A 16,529-nucleotide genomic window follows, 5' to 3' on the forward strand; every position below is an offset into this window, starting at 1 on the left:
GCATGATTATGCAGAAGTGTTTTAGACACGGTCAAATGAAGACACTGACACCAAACAATCAGTGGAATGAATGGCCACAGATCGGCAAGTACATTTATCTTCAAGCGGATGAATGCCTAGCTATACTACCCCCTGAAGACTTGTTTGGGAACATGCTTTTAATGTCCTCAGGGATGGTTATTAATAGGGTGGAAATATGGAAATAGGCTAACGAGAACATGTTCTCTGAGAATGGCTGGTGATGCATGGTAACTTTTTTTGTTCTTGAGATGATAAATTCAACAGGGTGATGACATTATTAGGTCAGCCTTGTTGTCTGCTGGACACTGACTGGTCAGAAGACCCAATGAAATTGTTCAGTTAGAATAGACAGGAAGAGGGAATGTCTCGGTCTGCTAGGGCTGCTATAATACCATAGAATGGGGGCTTAAACAACCTTTATTTCTCACAGTTCTGGAGTTTGGAAGACTAAGACTAACGTGCCAGTAGATTTAGTTCTTAGCGAACACCCTTTTCCTGGTTTACAGACGGCTGCTTTCTCATACATCCTCAAGGGATGGAGACAGGAACCTCTAGTATCTCTTCCTCTCCCTATAAAGGCACTAATCTCACCATGGAGGCTCCACCCTTATGACCTCATCTACACCTAATTACCTTCCAAAGGCCCCACCTACTAGTACCATCAGACAGGGTGAGGAATTGAACATATGATCTAGGGGTGTGGGACAAGAACAAACAGTCTTTAACAATAGACAAGGCAGACGTCTCCAAGTGTGATTATGGATAACAGCAAAAATCAAAGGTGATGTACAACAGTGAGAAAAAGATCTCTTTAGATAACTATCATTTTCATTAAGCAGTAGTCCATGATCAAAACTAAGATAATGTGTTTTAAATGAGTTGCTTGAGGAAGTTGCTCAGGGAGTAAGGGAGTCAGGGGGAATATTTCAGTAAGGCTGTTTGGTAAGCTAGAACACTGGAGAGCACCTAAGCTTTTCATGTTTACACAATAGTAAACTGCGTGTCATCTCATATTGGGAGGAGACCTGTCCACGTAACGGTCACCCGGCAATCTTGGTTACGAATGTTGCCAGCATCAGGTAGCCATTTTCGTCAAGCAACAGGACCTGTACTGCTGCTGATAGATTTGCTAGTGTTGAGGGGAGATACTTCTTATCCCTGAAAGGATCAAACTCCTTGAGAGTCAGCAATGGCTGCCAGCAGTGTGTTAATTACAGTAGTCAAATGGAAGACTAGAAAATGAAAGGACCAGTCCCAGCAATGCTTACCATGGCCTAGGGGTCATTTTGCTCTAAAAGCATGTCCTGGTTTGCGGTAAAATATTTGAAATGACTAATGTAGTGGCACCACTATGTTAGCTCTAAAATGTGAAGGGAACAGTAACCAACCAATTGTCCCAACTATCACTCATGAGTCCACGGTGACATAGTATCCTCCATCAGAAGTTATCTCCTGACCTTAGTAAATCACCTATTGAAACTGAACGAAATACATACTCCAAAAATACTACAAACAAATCTATCAAACTGTGTCGCTGGTTAGATACATCTGAAGAGGTATATAGCGGTGAGAGATGCCCAAAAGATTCAAAAGAGTTCTGAAAGGGCAAGTCATTTCTCCTCAACGTTTCTGTAAAGCATTTTTCATCTGTTATCAGGCGAGCTGCACGTCCCTCCTCCTCCAGTTGACTCTAGCCACTTGCTGTTGCCCACGGCTGACTTTTCATGTCTGTACTTCCAGGCATTATTTCTGATGAGATTTAAGTGTGTCTCCTTTATGCCCTTAGTGACTCTTCCTATACTCAATCCTGCCATTCTTTGCATGTCTTGCTTTAAAGCACTTGAGCAGTGGCAACATGAAACTTCTGCAAATGGCATAACAGGACACAGAATGCTCAAAAATCTGCCCTCAGTGCCTACCTTTATAGCTGAGGTATACATGCCTGCTGGAGCAAAGATAAAAAGTAAAAAAAGAAACAATACAGATGTTGGGCATATAATAAACTCAAGTTGTTATTCTTTCATTCATGCATTTACCCACTTATCCCCAACGTATGTCTGAGAGTCTATGATGTGGCCAGGAACCATTCTAGACACTGGGAATTTAGCAGTGAAAAAACAAAAAAAACAGCAACAAAAAACCCAGAAAAAGTACCTCTCCTTAGGAGTTTACATGCTAATGGGGTTTTTGAGATGTGGATTTGGTTTGAATTATGATTAAAAGAAAAACATAGGCATTTAAAATTACCAACAATCCAACTAAAATTTTTATTTAACTCCAGATTTAGATAGAGGATGTTTTCTCTTATCTACTCTTCCCCATTTGCCATTCTGAACGGTCCTCCTCCTAAAAGAAGTACTGAATTCTAGTTAAATGCTGTGCAGTTTGTAAAGGGAGTTCTGTGGATCTCTCAGTCACTCCTAGTTGAACTAGTGAAAGCAGCGGCAAACTCCACAGGCACCGCTTCCTATCTCTTACAATGCCCTTACGCCTGATGTGCCAGAGGTTTCACTTAATACAGCTGTGAGGAGCAGGCAGCTGTGTACATGTATAAATGTGTCTGTGGAAATAATAAAGGTGGCATTTGCAGAGTAACTTGGGAAAATCAAAACTATTACATCAATTTCCTCTGTAAATCTAAAGAATTTCTGGCTTAAAAGCCTATCCTTTAGGGCATCATGGAAAACTGACACAACAGAACTGCCTTCTCTAGCCCTCACCTACATAAGTACTACAAAGTCACATTTTACATGGAGGTGTGTGATCCATGTAAATGACATGGAGGCCGAAAAAAGGTTTAAAAACTGCTCAAAACTGAGAACAAGTATTCTCTTAAATCTTAAAATCTCAAAAATCTGGGCCAGGTTTCCCAACCTTGGCCCTCATGACATTGAGGGTAGGATAATTTCTTTGTTGTGAGGGCTGTCTTGTGCACTGTAAGATGGTTAGGCATGCTGAGCCTTTGCCTACTAAGATGCCAGCAGCCATAACCAAAAACGTCTCTAGGTATTGTCCAACGTCCCCTGAAGAACAAAACCACCCCTGGTTGAGGACCACTGATCTAGTCCATTGTTTAAGATTCTACCATTTAATACTCGAAACCTTTAGAAGAATAAAAGCCCTACTTAGGCAATTTCCTAACTTTCAGAGGAATTAGTGAAGAGGGATGACAGAATGGTTGTGAAGATCAAATGAGTCAGACATAACAGGTTAGCATATTCCGCAAAAAAAAAAAAAAAAAAAAAAATACTGCTATTATTCCCACTACTCCACACTCTTACTACTCATGGCTATACTGTATGACTGGGTAGATAACCATAACCAGATTCTATTATTTGGAATGACCAACACTGATGATCCAGGACAAGTGCCATAGGTCTACACGTTTCTTACAATCATGAATCAGACAAAAGACTTTGCAATTTAACCTGTCTTGATAATACACACTGACAATGATAATTGAGGTACTTAAATAACTCAATGAGTACAGTGGACAGAAAGAGAGCACCTCCCCTAGATGAAAGTTTAATTTTTTATTCACTGTCTTCAGTTTCTCTTATTCCATTGGGAGGTGTCATTTCTCAAACTAATGATTATCATGAAAACAAATAACAAACCCAAAATAGTGCCCGTGGTCAAGAAAGTCTGGAAAATATTCCATGGAGTAGACCCTTCTTCTTTAATTTCACAAGAAACATCAGAATAGTAAATGGAAAGACATTTGCTTAAATTGGCCTTAGTGAGACATATTAACATTTTGATTTTGGACAACATTGGCCCAAAGACATGCCATCTTAAAAAAATAATTGGCTAAGGGGTGCCTGGGTGGCTCAGTCAGTTGAGCATCTGACTTCGGCTCAGGTAATGATACTGCAGTCTGTAAGTTCGAGCCCCGTGTCGGGCTGTGTGCTGACAGCACAGAGCCTGGAGCCTGCTTCAGATTCTGTGGCTCCCTCTCTCTCTGCCCCTCCCCAGTTCATACTCTGTCTCTCTCTGTCAAAAATAAACAAACATTAAAAAAAATAATTGGCTAAACTCCATTTCATTCCCTACAGCATATAAAATAATATGGTGCACATTTAAGTATTTATCACCCAACTTTGTTAAATCTTAGTATTTTTCCATATTTGCTTTAGATCTTTTATTTATTTTTTTTAATCAAAGCCTTTTATTTTTCAGACAGAGAGAGACAGAGCATGAGCTAGGGAGGAGCAGAAGACAGAGGGAGACACAGAATCCGAAGAAGGCTCCAGGCCCTGAGCTGTCAGCACAGAGGCCGACGTGGGGCTCAAACACACGAACTGCGAAAGATCATGACCTAAGCCGAAGTTGGACGCCCAACCGGCTGAGCCACCCCGGCACCCCTAGATCTTTTACTTTTTAAGAAACATTGGAGTAAAGCTCTAGGGCACACAGAATTTTATTATTTTGCTCTATCACTTCTTTTTATTTTGTGTTTAACGATTTAAGTTTTAGCTCAATGAATTATGACAAAACAAACTCACATGCACACCACCAGGCATAGCACCAGATCAAGAAATAGAACACTGACAGTCTCCAAGAGCCCTATTTGAAGTTTTCTTCCAAAACAGTACTACCTCCCAGCCCCCATTATCCTGTAGTTTATAATAACTACTTTTCCTTGTTTTACTGCCTAAACATGCATCTCCACACATCAGAGTTTATTTTTATTACATTTTTGAATTTTGTTTTATTTATTTATTTAAAAAAAAATTTTTTTTTTTCAATGTTTATTTATTTTTGGGACAGAGAGAGACACAGCATGAACGGGGGAGGGGCAGAGAGAGAGGGAGACACAGAATCGGAAACAGGCTCCAGGCTCTGAGCCATCAGCCCAGAGCCTGACGCGGGGCTCGAACTCCCGGACCGTGAGATCGTGACCTGGCTGAAGTCGGACGCTTAACCGACTGCGCCACCCAGTCGCCCCTACATTTTTGAATTTTAAATAAACAAATCACACACACAATATGTATTTCTTTAGGGACTGGCTTCTCTTGCTAAAGTTTATTCTTGTGAGATCCATCCATGTGTATTTAGTCACAGTTTTATGTTCACTGTGCTACTATGAACATTGTTTCAAAGTTTTTATCCATTATGAAAAATGCTACCCACATTTTTGCATATGTTGCCTAGTATATAAGAAATGTACATTTATTATCAGTTGGATGCATACTTAAGAATGGAAATGTTTGTTAAAGCAGAAAAATAACTTCAGCTTTTACAGCTGAGCCCTTCTTACCCCTTACATTCCCACCAGCAGTGCTTGAGTTCCTGGTGACTCACGTATTTGCCAACTCTGGGAAGATTAGCAATCTGGAGTTAATGCATAGTTTTAGATCTAGTTGGAAAATGTCATTATGTTTGTTGGTATCATCTGAATGGCTTTTGGTGAAATGTAGATTTCAGTCTATCGTCCATTTAAAAAAGTTATTCTCTTAATGATTTCTATTAGCTTGGGGAAAAATCTAATATAGACCCTTTACTGGATTTTTGTAATTATCTTTTCCTAATAAGTGATCTATATTTTTATTCCCTTAATGATATCTTTTGAAGGAAACATGCTAATTTTAATGTAGTCCAATTTACCAGTCTTTTCTTTTGTACACAGTGGCATTTGTGTCCTAAGAAACCTACAAATTATTCTTTTTAATATCTACCCCCCACCCTGGTTACTTTTTATCTTTTGTTGTAAGTAGCTTTACAATAACCAGTCTAAATGTTTTCCTTCCTTCTTACCTTTTATTTATTTTTAAATTCATGCTTGAGGTTTAGAGTAAATCACTTCAATCCGTGGCTTTAACATCTTAGCACTTGTAAAAAACTTCTCAGCCATTTTCTTCAACTATTGCTTTTTTCCCCACTCTATCCTCTCTCCCCTTGGGACTCGAAGTAATGCAAAGTTTGAGCTTCTTGACTTTTCTCCATTGTTTGCCTTCCCTTCTGTATTTTTCTCTTTTTTTGTATTTCTGTGCTTTATTCTGGATTCTACAGACTCATCTTCTACTTCATAATTCTTTTCTTCAGCTGTATCTGATCTAGGGCTATTAAACCAATCCATTAAGTTCTGAATTTTATTATAATATATATTCAGTTCTGGCATCTCTATTTAGTTCTTTGAAACTTTCTCATTCTCTGTTGAAAATTTCAACCTGTCTTTATCACTTTGAACATAATAAGTATAGTTATGTAATGTCTGTGCCTGATAAAGCCAGTATCTGGAGGCCCTGTGGGACGTTTGTTTGTTGCTGGTTCTCATTCATGGTGCCTTTTTCCCTTGTGAGATTTATTATTTCTAACTATGTACTGGATACCTTATTTGAAAAAATGTTCATAGAAATAACTGAAGACTAAGAAGATAGTTTCTAAAAAGGATTCATGCTTGCTTCTTCCAGGTACCTAGCAGGCACTAACACTCTGAAATTACTATAATCGAAATTCCAGGACTGAGATCATTTGATGTTGAGCTACATACAGTACTTGTGAGACCAGGTCAATTTCTGATTCAACTGTTTCAAGCATGCAGTCCTTTGGAATCCCAACCTAAAATACAGGATTTACTGGAGCCTCTTCAGCCACTCTTCTGGTGAGTGCTGGTCCCAAATTCTGTCCTCCTAGCCCAACAAGTCTATGAAAAACAAGTTTTTCAAGATGTTTAGTTGCCTCTTCTAGGGGACATTTTACTAAATGTTTCCATTTTCTTTGGATTTCTACCTTTTCTAAGATTTTAGCCTTAGTAATTCTTTTATTTTAATGTTCAATTATTTTGAGAGAGAAAGAGCACGTGCACACACACATGAGCAGGGGAAGGGGAAGGGAAAGAGGGAGAGAGAATCCCAAGCCCAGAGCCTGATGTGGGGCTCAATCCTACAAACCATGAGATCATGACCTGAACTAAAATTGAGTTGGACACTCAACCGACTGAGCCACACAGGCGCCCCGGTCTTAGTAATTCTTTATGTCATTTAACTCTCTGATGCCTTCAAGATTTTTAAATATTTTGTTAACAAACTTTTCTAATTGTTGTCACCCATGGAACGTTGGTCTGGATCACCTAACTTATCAAAACTAGAAGCCCTAATACTTACTTCTGAATACTTTTCCTTAATCTTTTCTCCTTTTCTCCTTTTCTCTCTTACCTTGAATTTGATGTTTGGTATCTCCATTTGGTATAGTTTTATTATATATGTATTTCATATGAACAAGCTTCATTTTGCATATTATAAGAAATTACTGAATGTCATACTGTTATTCAATACTATTTTTGAGGTTGACACATGCTAATACATTTAGTATTAGTTCATTAATTTTAACTGCTATGTATATATATTACTATTCAAATTCACTGACCAAATAAATTGTGGTGTACTATAATATACTGTCTTGTTTAGGCATGTTTCAGTTATTTCCTATTATTCATTGTTAAAATCAATAAAAAAATATTATTTAAAAAGATGGCTTGTGTACATTTGGTAATTTCTCTGGGGTATATACCAAGAAGTAAATTCTTGAGGAATAGAATATGCACATCTTCAACATTACTGTCTAAATACTCACCAAAGTGAAAGTGACTGTATTTAACTCTCAACACTTTTAAATTATTTCATTTTTTAAAATTGTAACAAGTGTGACTTGTACAGAATTGTGGTTTACTTGTCATTTCCCAAATCATGAATAAAACTGAATATCTTTTGTTAAGTTCATCAGCCAATGGATTTTCATTTCTATAAAATGCCCTTTTTTTTTTTTAATGGGGCTATTTTACTTCTTATGTTTTTTTCTCCTTAATTCTATATAATAACATTTTATCAGTTATGTGTATTGCAAATAGATCTCCCATGCTGTGGCTTTATCATTCTATTTTACGTATGGTATCATTTGCTGCATACCAATGACTGCAAATTTTAACAGTCAAATTCGATACTATTTTCCTATTACTCACTTTGAATCCTAATCTTGCTAAAGGAATTTTTCCCCACTCGAAACTTGATGAAGATAGTCTCCTCAATTTCCTCCTAAAATATTAGTCTAATTTATTATTTAGACTTTCATTATTCATCTGATATTTAAATTTTCTATGTAGTAGGAACCAATGAGTCCATTCTCATTGCCCCCTTTTATTTCAGGCCCTCAGTATCTCAAAAGTGTATCAGCTATGATATTGAAGTCAGGACAGTGGTTTACCTTTAAGAAAGAGGGAAGGATACAGTTTTATTTATTGACCAGGGTGGTAGGTACGTATGCTCACTTTGTTGAAATAACACTGAGCTACACACTAATAATTTGTATGCTCTTTCTACAGGCGTGTTGTAATGGTGTGCTAAAGCTAGCTTGTGGTGGTTTGTAAGAGTCAGCTATTTGGTAGAAATTTTGTGAGTTAACTGTCAAACTGTCCCTGGCTTAAAATCAGCCATGAAGAAATCATATCATTAAATTTTACAAAAGTAACAAATAAGGAATTTTTCTTTTCCCAAATACCATGTATGCTATATTTCTTTTTTCCAAGTTTTTTTGTTATTTTTTAATTTTTAAAAATTTATTTATTTTGGGGGGGAGGGAGAGAAAGAGAGAGAGAGAGAGAGAGAGAGAGGGAGGGAGGGAGGGAGGGAGGGAAGGTGAGCAGAGGAGGGGAAGAGAGAGAAGGAGACACAACAGAAACAGGCTCTAGGCTCTGAGCTGTCAGCACAGAGCCCAACATGTGGCTCGAACTCACAAACTGAGATCATGACCTGAGCAGAAATTGGACGTCCAACTGATTGAGCCACCCAGGCGCCAGTTCCCCCCAAATTTTTTTTTGAGAGAGAGAGAGAGAGAGAGAGCGCGAGAGAGAGAGAGAGCGAGCGCACGAGTAGGGGAGGGACAGAGAAAAAGAGAGACACAGAAACCAAAGCAGACTCCAGGCTCTGAGCTGTCAGCACAGAGCCTGACTCAGGGCTCGAACTCACAGATTGTGAGATCATGACCTAAGCCGAAGTTGCATGCTTAACTGACTGAGTCACCCAGGAGCCCCTGTCTGTTACATTTCAATAAAAAATGTTTAGGGGCGCTTGGATGGTTCAGTCACTTAAACATTCAACTCTTGAGTTCAGCTCAGGTCATGGTCTCATGGTTTGCGAGTTCAAGCCCCACAGCCGGTGCTCTGCTGTCAGTGCAGAGGCCACTTTGGATCCTCTGTCCCCCTCTCTCTCTGCCCCCTCCCTCCTGGTTTTACTCTCTCACAAATAAAACTTAAATAAAAAGTTAACTTAACTTAAAAAAAGTTTTAAAAAATATATCCTTTGGTTAATGATATAACTCTGGGGGAATTTATGCTAAAAAAGTAAAAGCTTCAGCATGTAATGATAAATACACTTTGGTGTTTATTGCAGCACTGCTTGTGGGTGCAAGAAAACCCCCAAAACCAAAAAACTAGAAACAACAGGGGGTAAAAGAGGAGGGAGAGAGAGAAAAAGGCTGGAAAACTTATGGTATACATATATTTTGAAATATTATGCAACTACTAACAAAGTAGGAGTAAAATCTATCTTAGTGACCTAGGGATATGCACAAACATATTAAGTGGAAAAAAAGGAAACTGCAAAAAATACATATATAATTTAATACAAACCCAAAAGTATTTTCTTTATACACAGGTCTATGTTTTTATATAGTTTTATGAACATAAATAAGATTGTGGAGGTACACGTCCATGCCATTCCCACTGACTGCCCTGGGAAGGGAAGTGTAACTGGTGGGGCTGCAAGAAAAAGTAGTACCTTTTTCTGTGAATACTTCTATACTGCTGAACTTATTCTAAGAAGTTATTTTTTAATTTAAGATAATCCAGTAAAGTTTAACCAATATTATTTTTAAAAGAGTGAATCATAACAAAATTCACAGAAGTAGTTGGCTTATCTATAATTTCTTCCTATTTTAATCTAACTTCTATCATTGCCAGGCTTTTTCAAAGGCTGTTTTCATCAAGGATACTCTTCTATTAAAAAATCATTAACGATCCTTCACTGCCTATAGGAGTAAATCTGAAATTAGTAAAGAGCACTAAAATATGAGCCAGGAGATCTGGGATCTAGTCTTACTTCTAATGAGGGACCATGAGATGTCAAGGCAGCCACGTGGAAAATGAGAGGCGCGAGATGGAGAATTAGTTTGCCTTCAGATAACTACGGTACGGCACACGTTCAAAGGCAATATGGCAAGTGATTGAATAATCCTAGACTAGGATTCTAGTGCTGCCACTTAGTTGTGTGACCTTAAGCATGTTATTTATCCTTTTTTAAGCCCCAGTTTCTGATTCAGTAAGTGGGGCTACTAATATTGACCTTTTTCAGGGTTATAAGAACCATTAAAAATAATATATATAAAGCATCTACCCATAATGTAACCCAGTAGCTGCTGAACAGATGGTTTCTGTTATTATAAATCATCCTCATGCTACAGATAGCATTTCAGGACCTTTACAACCACCAATATATTTTTGAATCATTTAAGAATTACTACAGGTCAAATACTGGGCTAGGAACTTTACATACACCATCTCATTATGTTTTTTTATTATTAAATTCACACTTTATTATTAAATATTATCATTATAATAGCCTCAGATTGTATGACTTAATCTTATTTTATGGATTAAAAACTGAGGCTAAGGTTATGTAATTTTATAAAGTTACAAAGTTTGTAACAGTTCACTATAGTTTACTACAAAGTTTGCAACTTGCAGAGTAGGAAGTTAAATTTAAAATTTAAAGTCAGAACCATGAGACTCAAAGCCCGTGTCTGTGACAGCTATGCCACGTGCTGCCTCTTCTGGCTCTATCCTTACCCCCTCCCCCGCCTCAGGCCCAACTTGAACTCTACCTGTTTTATAAGTCTGTCAGTCTACCACCAACATAGTCATTTCATTTTTGTCCTACTTAATTTTTCAGTCTAGACCATCCATTCAGGCATCGACATATTGCAACATCACAGAATATGCTGTAAGTGATTTTTTTTTCCTGCTAATGCTGGGTTTTTTTTTAATATGAATTTTAAATTCCTTAAAGACAGAAGAGATAACCTTTCCAAGTCATAACAAACTTACCTACCTCTGGTAGAATGACAGAATTGTGCATTTTCATAGCAAGGCACAATGACAATGAGTTGTGATAATTAAGAAAAAACTCAAATGGTGAAAGGACACACGTCTGTGACACAAATAGTACCTTGGTAACAGTAACAGGCAGAGAAAACACATGGTACATGGTAATTTTCTGACTGCAGAACAGAGGGCAATGAGCACTAACCAGAAGCTCTTTGGTCTCCCATTCTGTCTTGCCCTAGATTTGACAGGCTGTAGATATTAAATGGCTGTGGACAATGTAAAGAGAAAGAAATCTAATAGTTGCTAAGAGATGAAATGATCAGTTTTGAACCTTTTATGACCTCAACTATCCTATCATTTTCACCAAGGCTCAAATTAGAGCAACTATATTTTTTAATTTGGAATTAACTGTGAATACAAGCGTTCACTTTCTTTCTATAAGCAAACACACCTGGAAAAGTAGGTTGCTCATGACAATAATTTCACATTACTAATTTAAACCTTATTCAATATTGCTCACAATGGATGGGACCATATCAAGCCTATTTCAGTCTAGTCTCCATATACCCTCCAGAGGTGACGATATATTTCAATAAAGCAAGATGCCTTTCATACATTGAGAATATTATATTAAAAAGTGCTAAAAATATATTCTCCCCTTTACGTTGCCCCAATAACACTTCTGGGAAGAATGTGTAGTGAGGGGAGAATATACCTCTTGGAGATTTCTGGTTTTACTCCTTCCTCTCTTCTTACCGTTACTAGACATCGACACATGTTTGCGTAAGCCACAGAGAAACTGGGCTCATCGATAGCCTTCTCAAAGACCAGGTCAATGACTCCCTTCAGCCGCTCCTCTGTGTCAACGGTAAGTCCTGACACTTGCTTCATCAGTTGGTTGAACATCTGTGGTGTCAATTTATTTAAGATACTTCGAACTTTTCTAAAAAGTTCCTAGAAGGGCCACAAAAAAGAAAAAAGTATTATCGTAACTATGACAGGATGATTCTTTCTATAAGGATTAGTATTTTGTTTATAAGTTCAACTCCCCAGGGGCGCCTGGTGGTGCAGTCGGTTAAGCGTCCGACTTCGGCCAGGTCACGATCTCGCGGTCTGTGAGTTCGAGCCCCGCGTCAGGCTCTGGGCTGATGGCTCTGGGCTGATGGCTCGGAGCCTGGAGCCTGTTTCCGATTCTGTGTCTCCCTCTCTCTCTGCCCCTCCCCCATTCATGCTCTGTCTCTCTCTGTCCCAAAAATAAATAAACGTTGAAAAAAAAAAAAAAATATATATATATAAGTTCAACTCCCCAAATTATTAACAAGGACTGTGAACTAATCAAAGAAATAATTAAATCCCATCTATTTTATTTTAATTATTAATTTTAACATTTATTTATTTTTGAGAGGGAGAGACAGAGACACAGATAGAGAATGAGTGGGGGAGGGGCAGAGAGAGAGGGAGACAGAGAATCTGAAGCAGGCTCCAGGCCCAGAGCTGCCAGCACAGACCCCAATGCAGGACTTGAACTCATGAACCATGAGATCATGACCTGAGCCAAAGCTGGACATTTAACCAACTAAGCCACCCAGGCGCCTCTAAATCCATCCATTTTAACAAAGAGCAAACAATTATACCACTTCTTTTTACAACACATGAGAATTCTAGGGATTAGTCATATTCACTGGTGGGAGTACACTCAGGGCAATCTGGCAACGTGTATTAAGAGCTCTAAAACTGTGATGTATTTTTTTGAATCAACAATTATACTTTAAGAAATTTATTCAGGGGCGCCTGGGTGGCGCAGTCGGTTAAGCGTCCGACTTCAGCCAGGTCACGATCTCGCGGTCCGTGAGTTCGAGCCCCGCGTCAGGCTCGGAGCCTGGAGCCTGTTTCCGATGCTGTGTCTCCCTCTCTCTCTGCCCCTCCCCCGTTCATGCTCTGTTTCTCTCTGTCCCAAAAATAAATAAAAAAAAAAAAAAACGTTGAAAAAAAAAATTAAAAAAAAAGAAATTTATTCATACTTAAGGATAAGTACGTAAGACTTTAGCCATAATGACTTCCTCCAGTAACTCTTTATAGCACATTAATGTGCTAAAATAGAAATCTATCTAAATTATGGCATAGAATACTAGGCAGGAGTTTTTTAAACTCTCATCTAAGTAGAAGTATAAGAGAACTTCCACCACTAGAAAAAAGCACCTATAACTCTACTTCGTGGTGAAATAATGACTGCTTTCCTTGTAAGAATGGGAATCAGGCAAGAATGTCCATTTTCACCATCCTATTCAAAGTCATACTGGAGGTCCTCGTCAGTACCCTAAAGCAAAGAAAAAGAACTACAACCCATATAGATCGTAAATGAAGAAATAAGACTCTCTTCATAAAGGAGATGATTATCTTTGTAGAAAATCATAAGGAATCTACAAAAATTGACACTAGAACTAATAAATAAGTGTAGCAACACTGCAGAATACATGTTAACATACAAATATCAATTTTACTTGTATATATTAGCAACAAACAACTAGAAATTACATATTTTAAGACTACTATTTACCATAGCACCAAAAACCATGAAATACGTGGTTAAGAATCTAACAGAATATCCATAGAAGCTGTATAATGAATACCATGAATCACTGATGAAAGAAATCAAGGAGGACCTAAATAAAATGAGATCTGGGTCATGTTCATGTATTAGAAGATCTATTATGGTTAAGTTGTCCATTTTTTCTAAACTGATCTACAGATTTAACATAATCACAATAGAAACCCTACTAGGGTTTTGGGGTAGTTTTTGGTAGAAATCAAGAAGCCGATTTGACTCTGAAAAGTCAAAGAAAAAAAAAAAGAACAGCCTAAATGACTTTGAACAATAACAAAGTTGGGGGACTCCTACAACCTGATTTCAAAATTTACTACACAGAGTGTGGTATCGGTCAGAGGACAGACACAGATTGGTAGAATAGAATCTAAGTCCAGAAATGGATTCACATATAACTGATTTTCAACAAAGGCACAAAGAAAATTGAATGGACAAAGGATAATCCTTTCAACAATGGTGCTGGAACAACTAGATATCCATAAGGAAAAGAAGAAGAAAAAAAAAAAAGAACCTAGATCCATACCTTGCATGAAACACAAAAATTAACTAAAACTGGATCACAGACCAAAATGTAAAACATAAAACCGTAAACTTCTAAAAAATAACAAAGGAGAAAAATTTTGTATTCTTGGGTTATGTAAAGATGTTTTAGGATACGACAGCAGAAGTACAACCTCTGAATACAAAAGTTGATACATTCCAACATGATCAAAGTTAAAAACTTCGGTTCTACAAGACACTATCAAGAGAATGCACCAACAAAACAGACTGGGAGAAAATTCTTGCAAACCACATATTTTATAAAAGATTTGTATCCAGAATATAATGAAGAACACTCAAAAGTCAATGATAAGAAACACCACCACCCACTGAAACAGGGCAAAAGATATGAACAGAAATTTTACCAAAGAAGATATAAGAATGGCAAATAAGCACTAAAAAGATGTGCTTAGTCAATATTTTATTCATTTGGAAATGCAAACTGAAACAAGGAGATGCTACCACACATCCATCAGAATGGCTAGAATTTATAAAGCAGAAAATAACAAGTGCTGATGAAAAACTAAAACTCTCATGCCTTGCCAGTGGAAATGCAAACTGCTACAATAACCATCTTAGAAAACAGTTTGGCATTTTCTAATAAGGTTAAACCAATATCTACCACACAACTTATGGATCCCATAGCTAGGATCTGACCCAGCAATTGCACTACTAGGTGGTACCGGAGTGCTATTTCAAAGGGGCACATGCACCCCAACGTTTATGGCAGAGGTATTGACAATAGCCAAAGTATGGAAAGAGCCCAAATGTCCATCAACTGATGAAAGGATAAAGATGTGGTGTGTGTGTGTGTGTGTGTATGTGTGTGTATATATATATATATATATATATATATATATATGCACACACCCTGGAATATTACTTGATCAAAAAGAATGAATGCCTGCATTTGCAACAATGTGGACGGAACTAGAGTATATTATGCTAAGCGACATCAGTCAGTCAGAGAAAGACATTGTAAGATTTCACTCATATGTCAAATTTAAGAAACAAAACATATGAATACAGGGGAAGGGAAGGGAAAATAAGACAAAAACAGAGAGGGAGACAAACCACAAGAGACTCTTAAATACAGAGAACAAACTGAGGGTTTTGGTGGAGAGGTAGGTGGGGGAATGGGCTACCTGGGTGATGGGCATTAAGGAAGGCACTTGTTGGAAAGAGCACGGGTTTTATATGTAAGTGATGAATCACTGGGTTCTACTCCTGAAATCAATACTACATTGTATGTTAACTAACTTGAGTTTAAGTTAATTAAAATTAAAAAAAAAAAACCTTCAAATATCTTCACATATTTCAGATGATAATTTAAGCTAAAAAATAGGATTAAAGAAGGTTAGTTATTAATGTAATGCACAGCATGGTGACTGAAGTTAATACCATACTACATATTTGAAAGCTGGTAAGAGGTAGCTCTTAAAGGTTTTCATTACAAGAAAAACGAATTTGTAACTCTGTATGATGACAGATGTTAACTGGACTAACTGTGGTGATCAATTTTGCAGTACATACAAATGTTAAGTCATTACAGTGTATAAACCGTATACATACAGTGTGTAAATCAGGTACAGTTAACTGCCTTCCAGACTACTGAACTTTAGCTGCAGAGACAAGGTAACTGCAAGTCAAGTGACGGAGCAAACAGGAGGTGGAGTAGGAGCCACAGGAGGGAGTAGTTTACACACACGAGAGGTCAGAGGCAATGGTTAGGGAGCAAATGAGAATTGAGCCAGGTTATGAGGAACAAAAATAGCTAGCTGAGCGACTGTGTGTCAACTGTACTTAAATAGAAACTGAAATTAAAAAGAAAAAGAAAAAAAAACTACCCAAATGAAAAGAAAGGGAAGAAGTCATTTTAGAAAGGGAAAAGGAAGGAGTTATGTGTGAGGGTTTTCTCTTTGGGGACTAGAGAAAAACAAGGAAAGACCAGAGGACTAGTGTGCAAGTTGTAAGACAAAAGGAGGCATTTATTTATTTATTTGAAAATGAGGTCATTAAAGACAGTTTAAAAGCTAGGGTGGAGAGCTCAAAATCAGTTCCTCAGGTAGAGGAGTCAGGCAGAAGTGGCAGGAATGTTGTAGCAAGAGAAGAGAGACAGGAGCAGTAACCTCAGGACCCACCTGAGGAACCAGTACGTGTGGTAGGAGTCTAGACGTGTCATGAGAACCCCCTCATGGAAAAGATGAAATATTACGATCGAGGAAAAATAAGGCCATTGGTATTATTCCTCGTGTTATTAGAATA

General features: G+C 37.7%; 1 protein-coding gene and 1 long non-coding RNA gene across 31 annotated transcripts in view; one reads left to right on the top strand and one right to left on the bottom strand.

Annotated features, from left to right (window-relative positions):
* The window catches only part of EIF4G3 (eukaryotic translation initiation factor 4 gamma 3), a 286,899-nt gene that overhangs the window by 53,120 nt on the left and 217,250 nt on the right, over window positions 1-16,529 (bottom strand). For 29 of the 30 annotated variants that reach the window (XM_040463621.1, XM_040463813.1, XM_040463823.1 and 26 more), the window contains one exon: window positions 11,876-12,073. In XM_040463621.1, coding sequence (XP_040319555.1) covers window positions 11,876-12,073 — 198 coding nt within the window. Of the gene's footprint in view, window positions 1-11,834; window positions 12,074-16,529 lie in introns of all 30 variants that reach the window. The other variant, XM_040463833.1, reaches the window with a different exon arrangement.
* On the top strand, window positions 700-11,015 carry LOC121022607 (uncharacterized). Its single transcript, XR_005787017.1, has 3 exons — window positions 700-802; window positions 6,435-6,625; window positions 10,965-11,015. It is a non-coding gene; the product is annotated as an uncharacterized LOC121022607 (long non-coding RNA).

This window comes from Herpailurus yagouaroundi, unplaced genomic scaffold (assembly GCF_014898765.1).
Source record: "Herpailurus yagouaroundi ecotype Mexico unplaced genomic scaffold, PumYag 77, whole genome shotgun sequence".
Taxonomy (NCBI): Eukaryota; Metazoa; Chordata; class Mammalia; order Carnivora; family Felidae; genus Herpailurus; species Herpailurus yagouaroundi.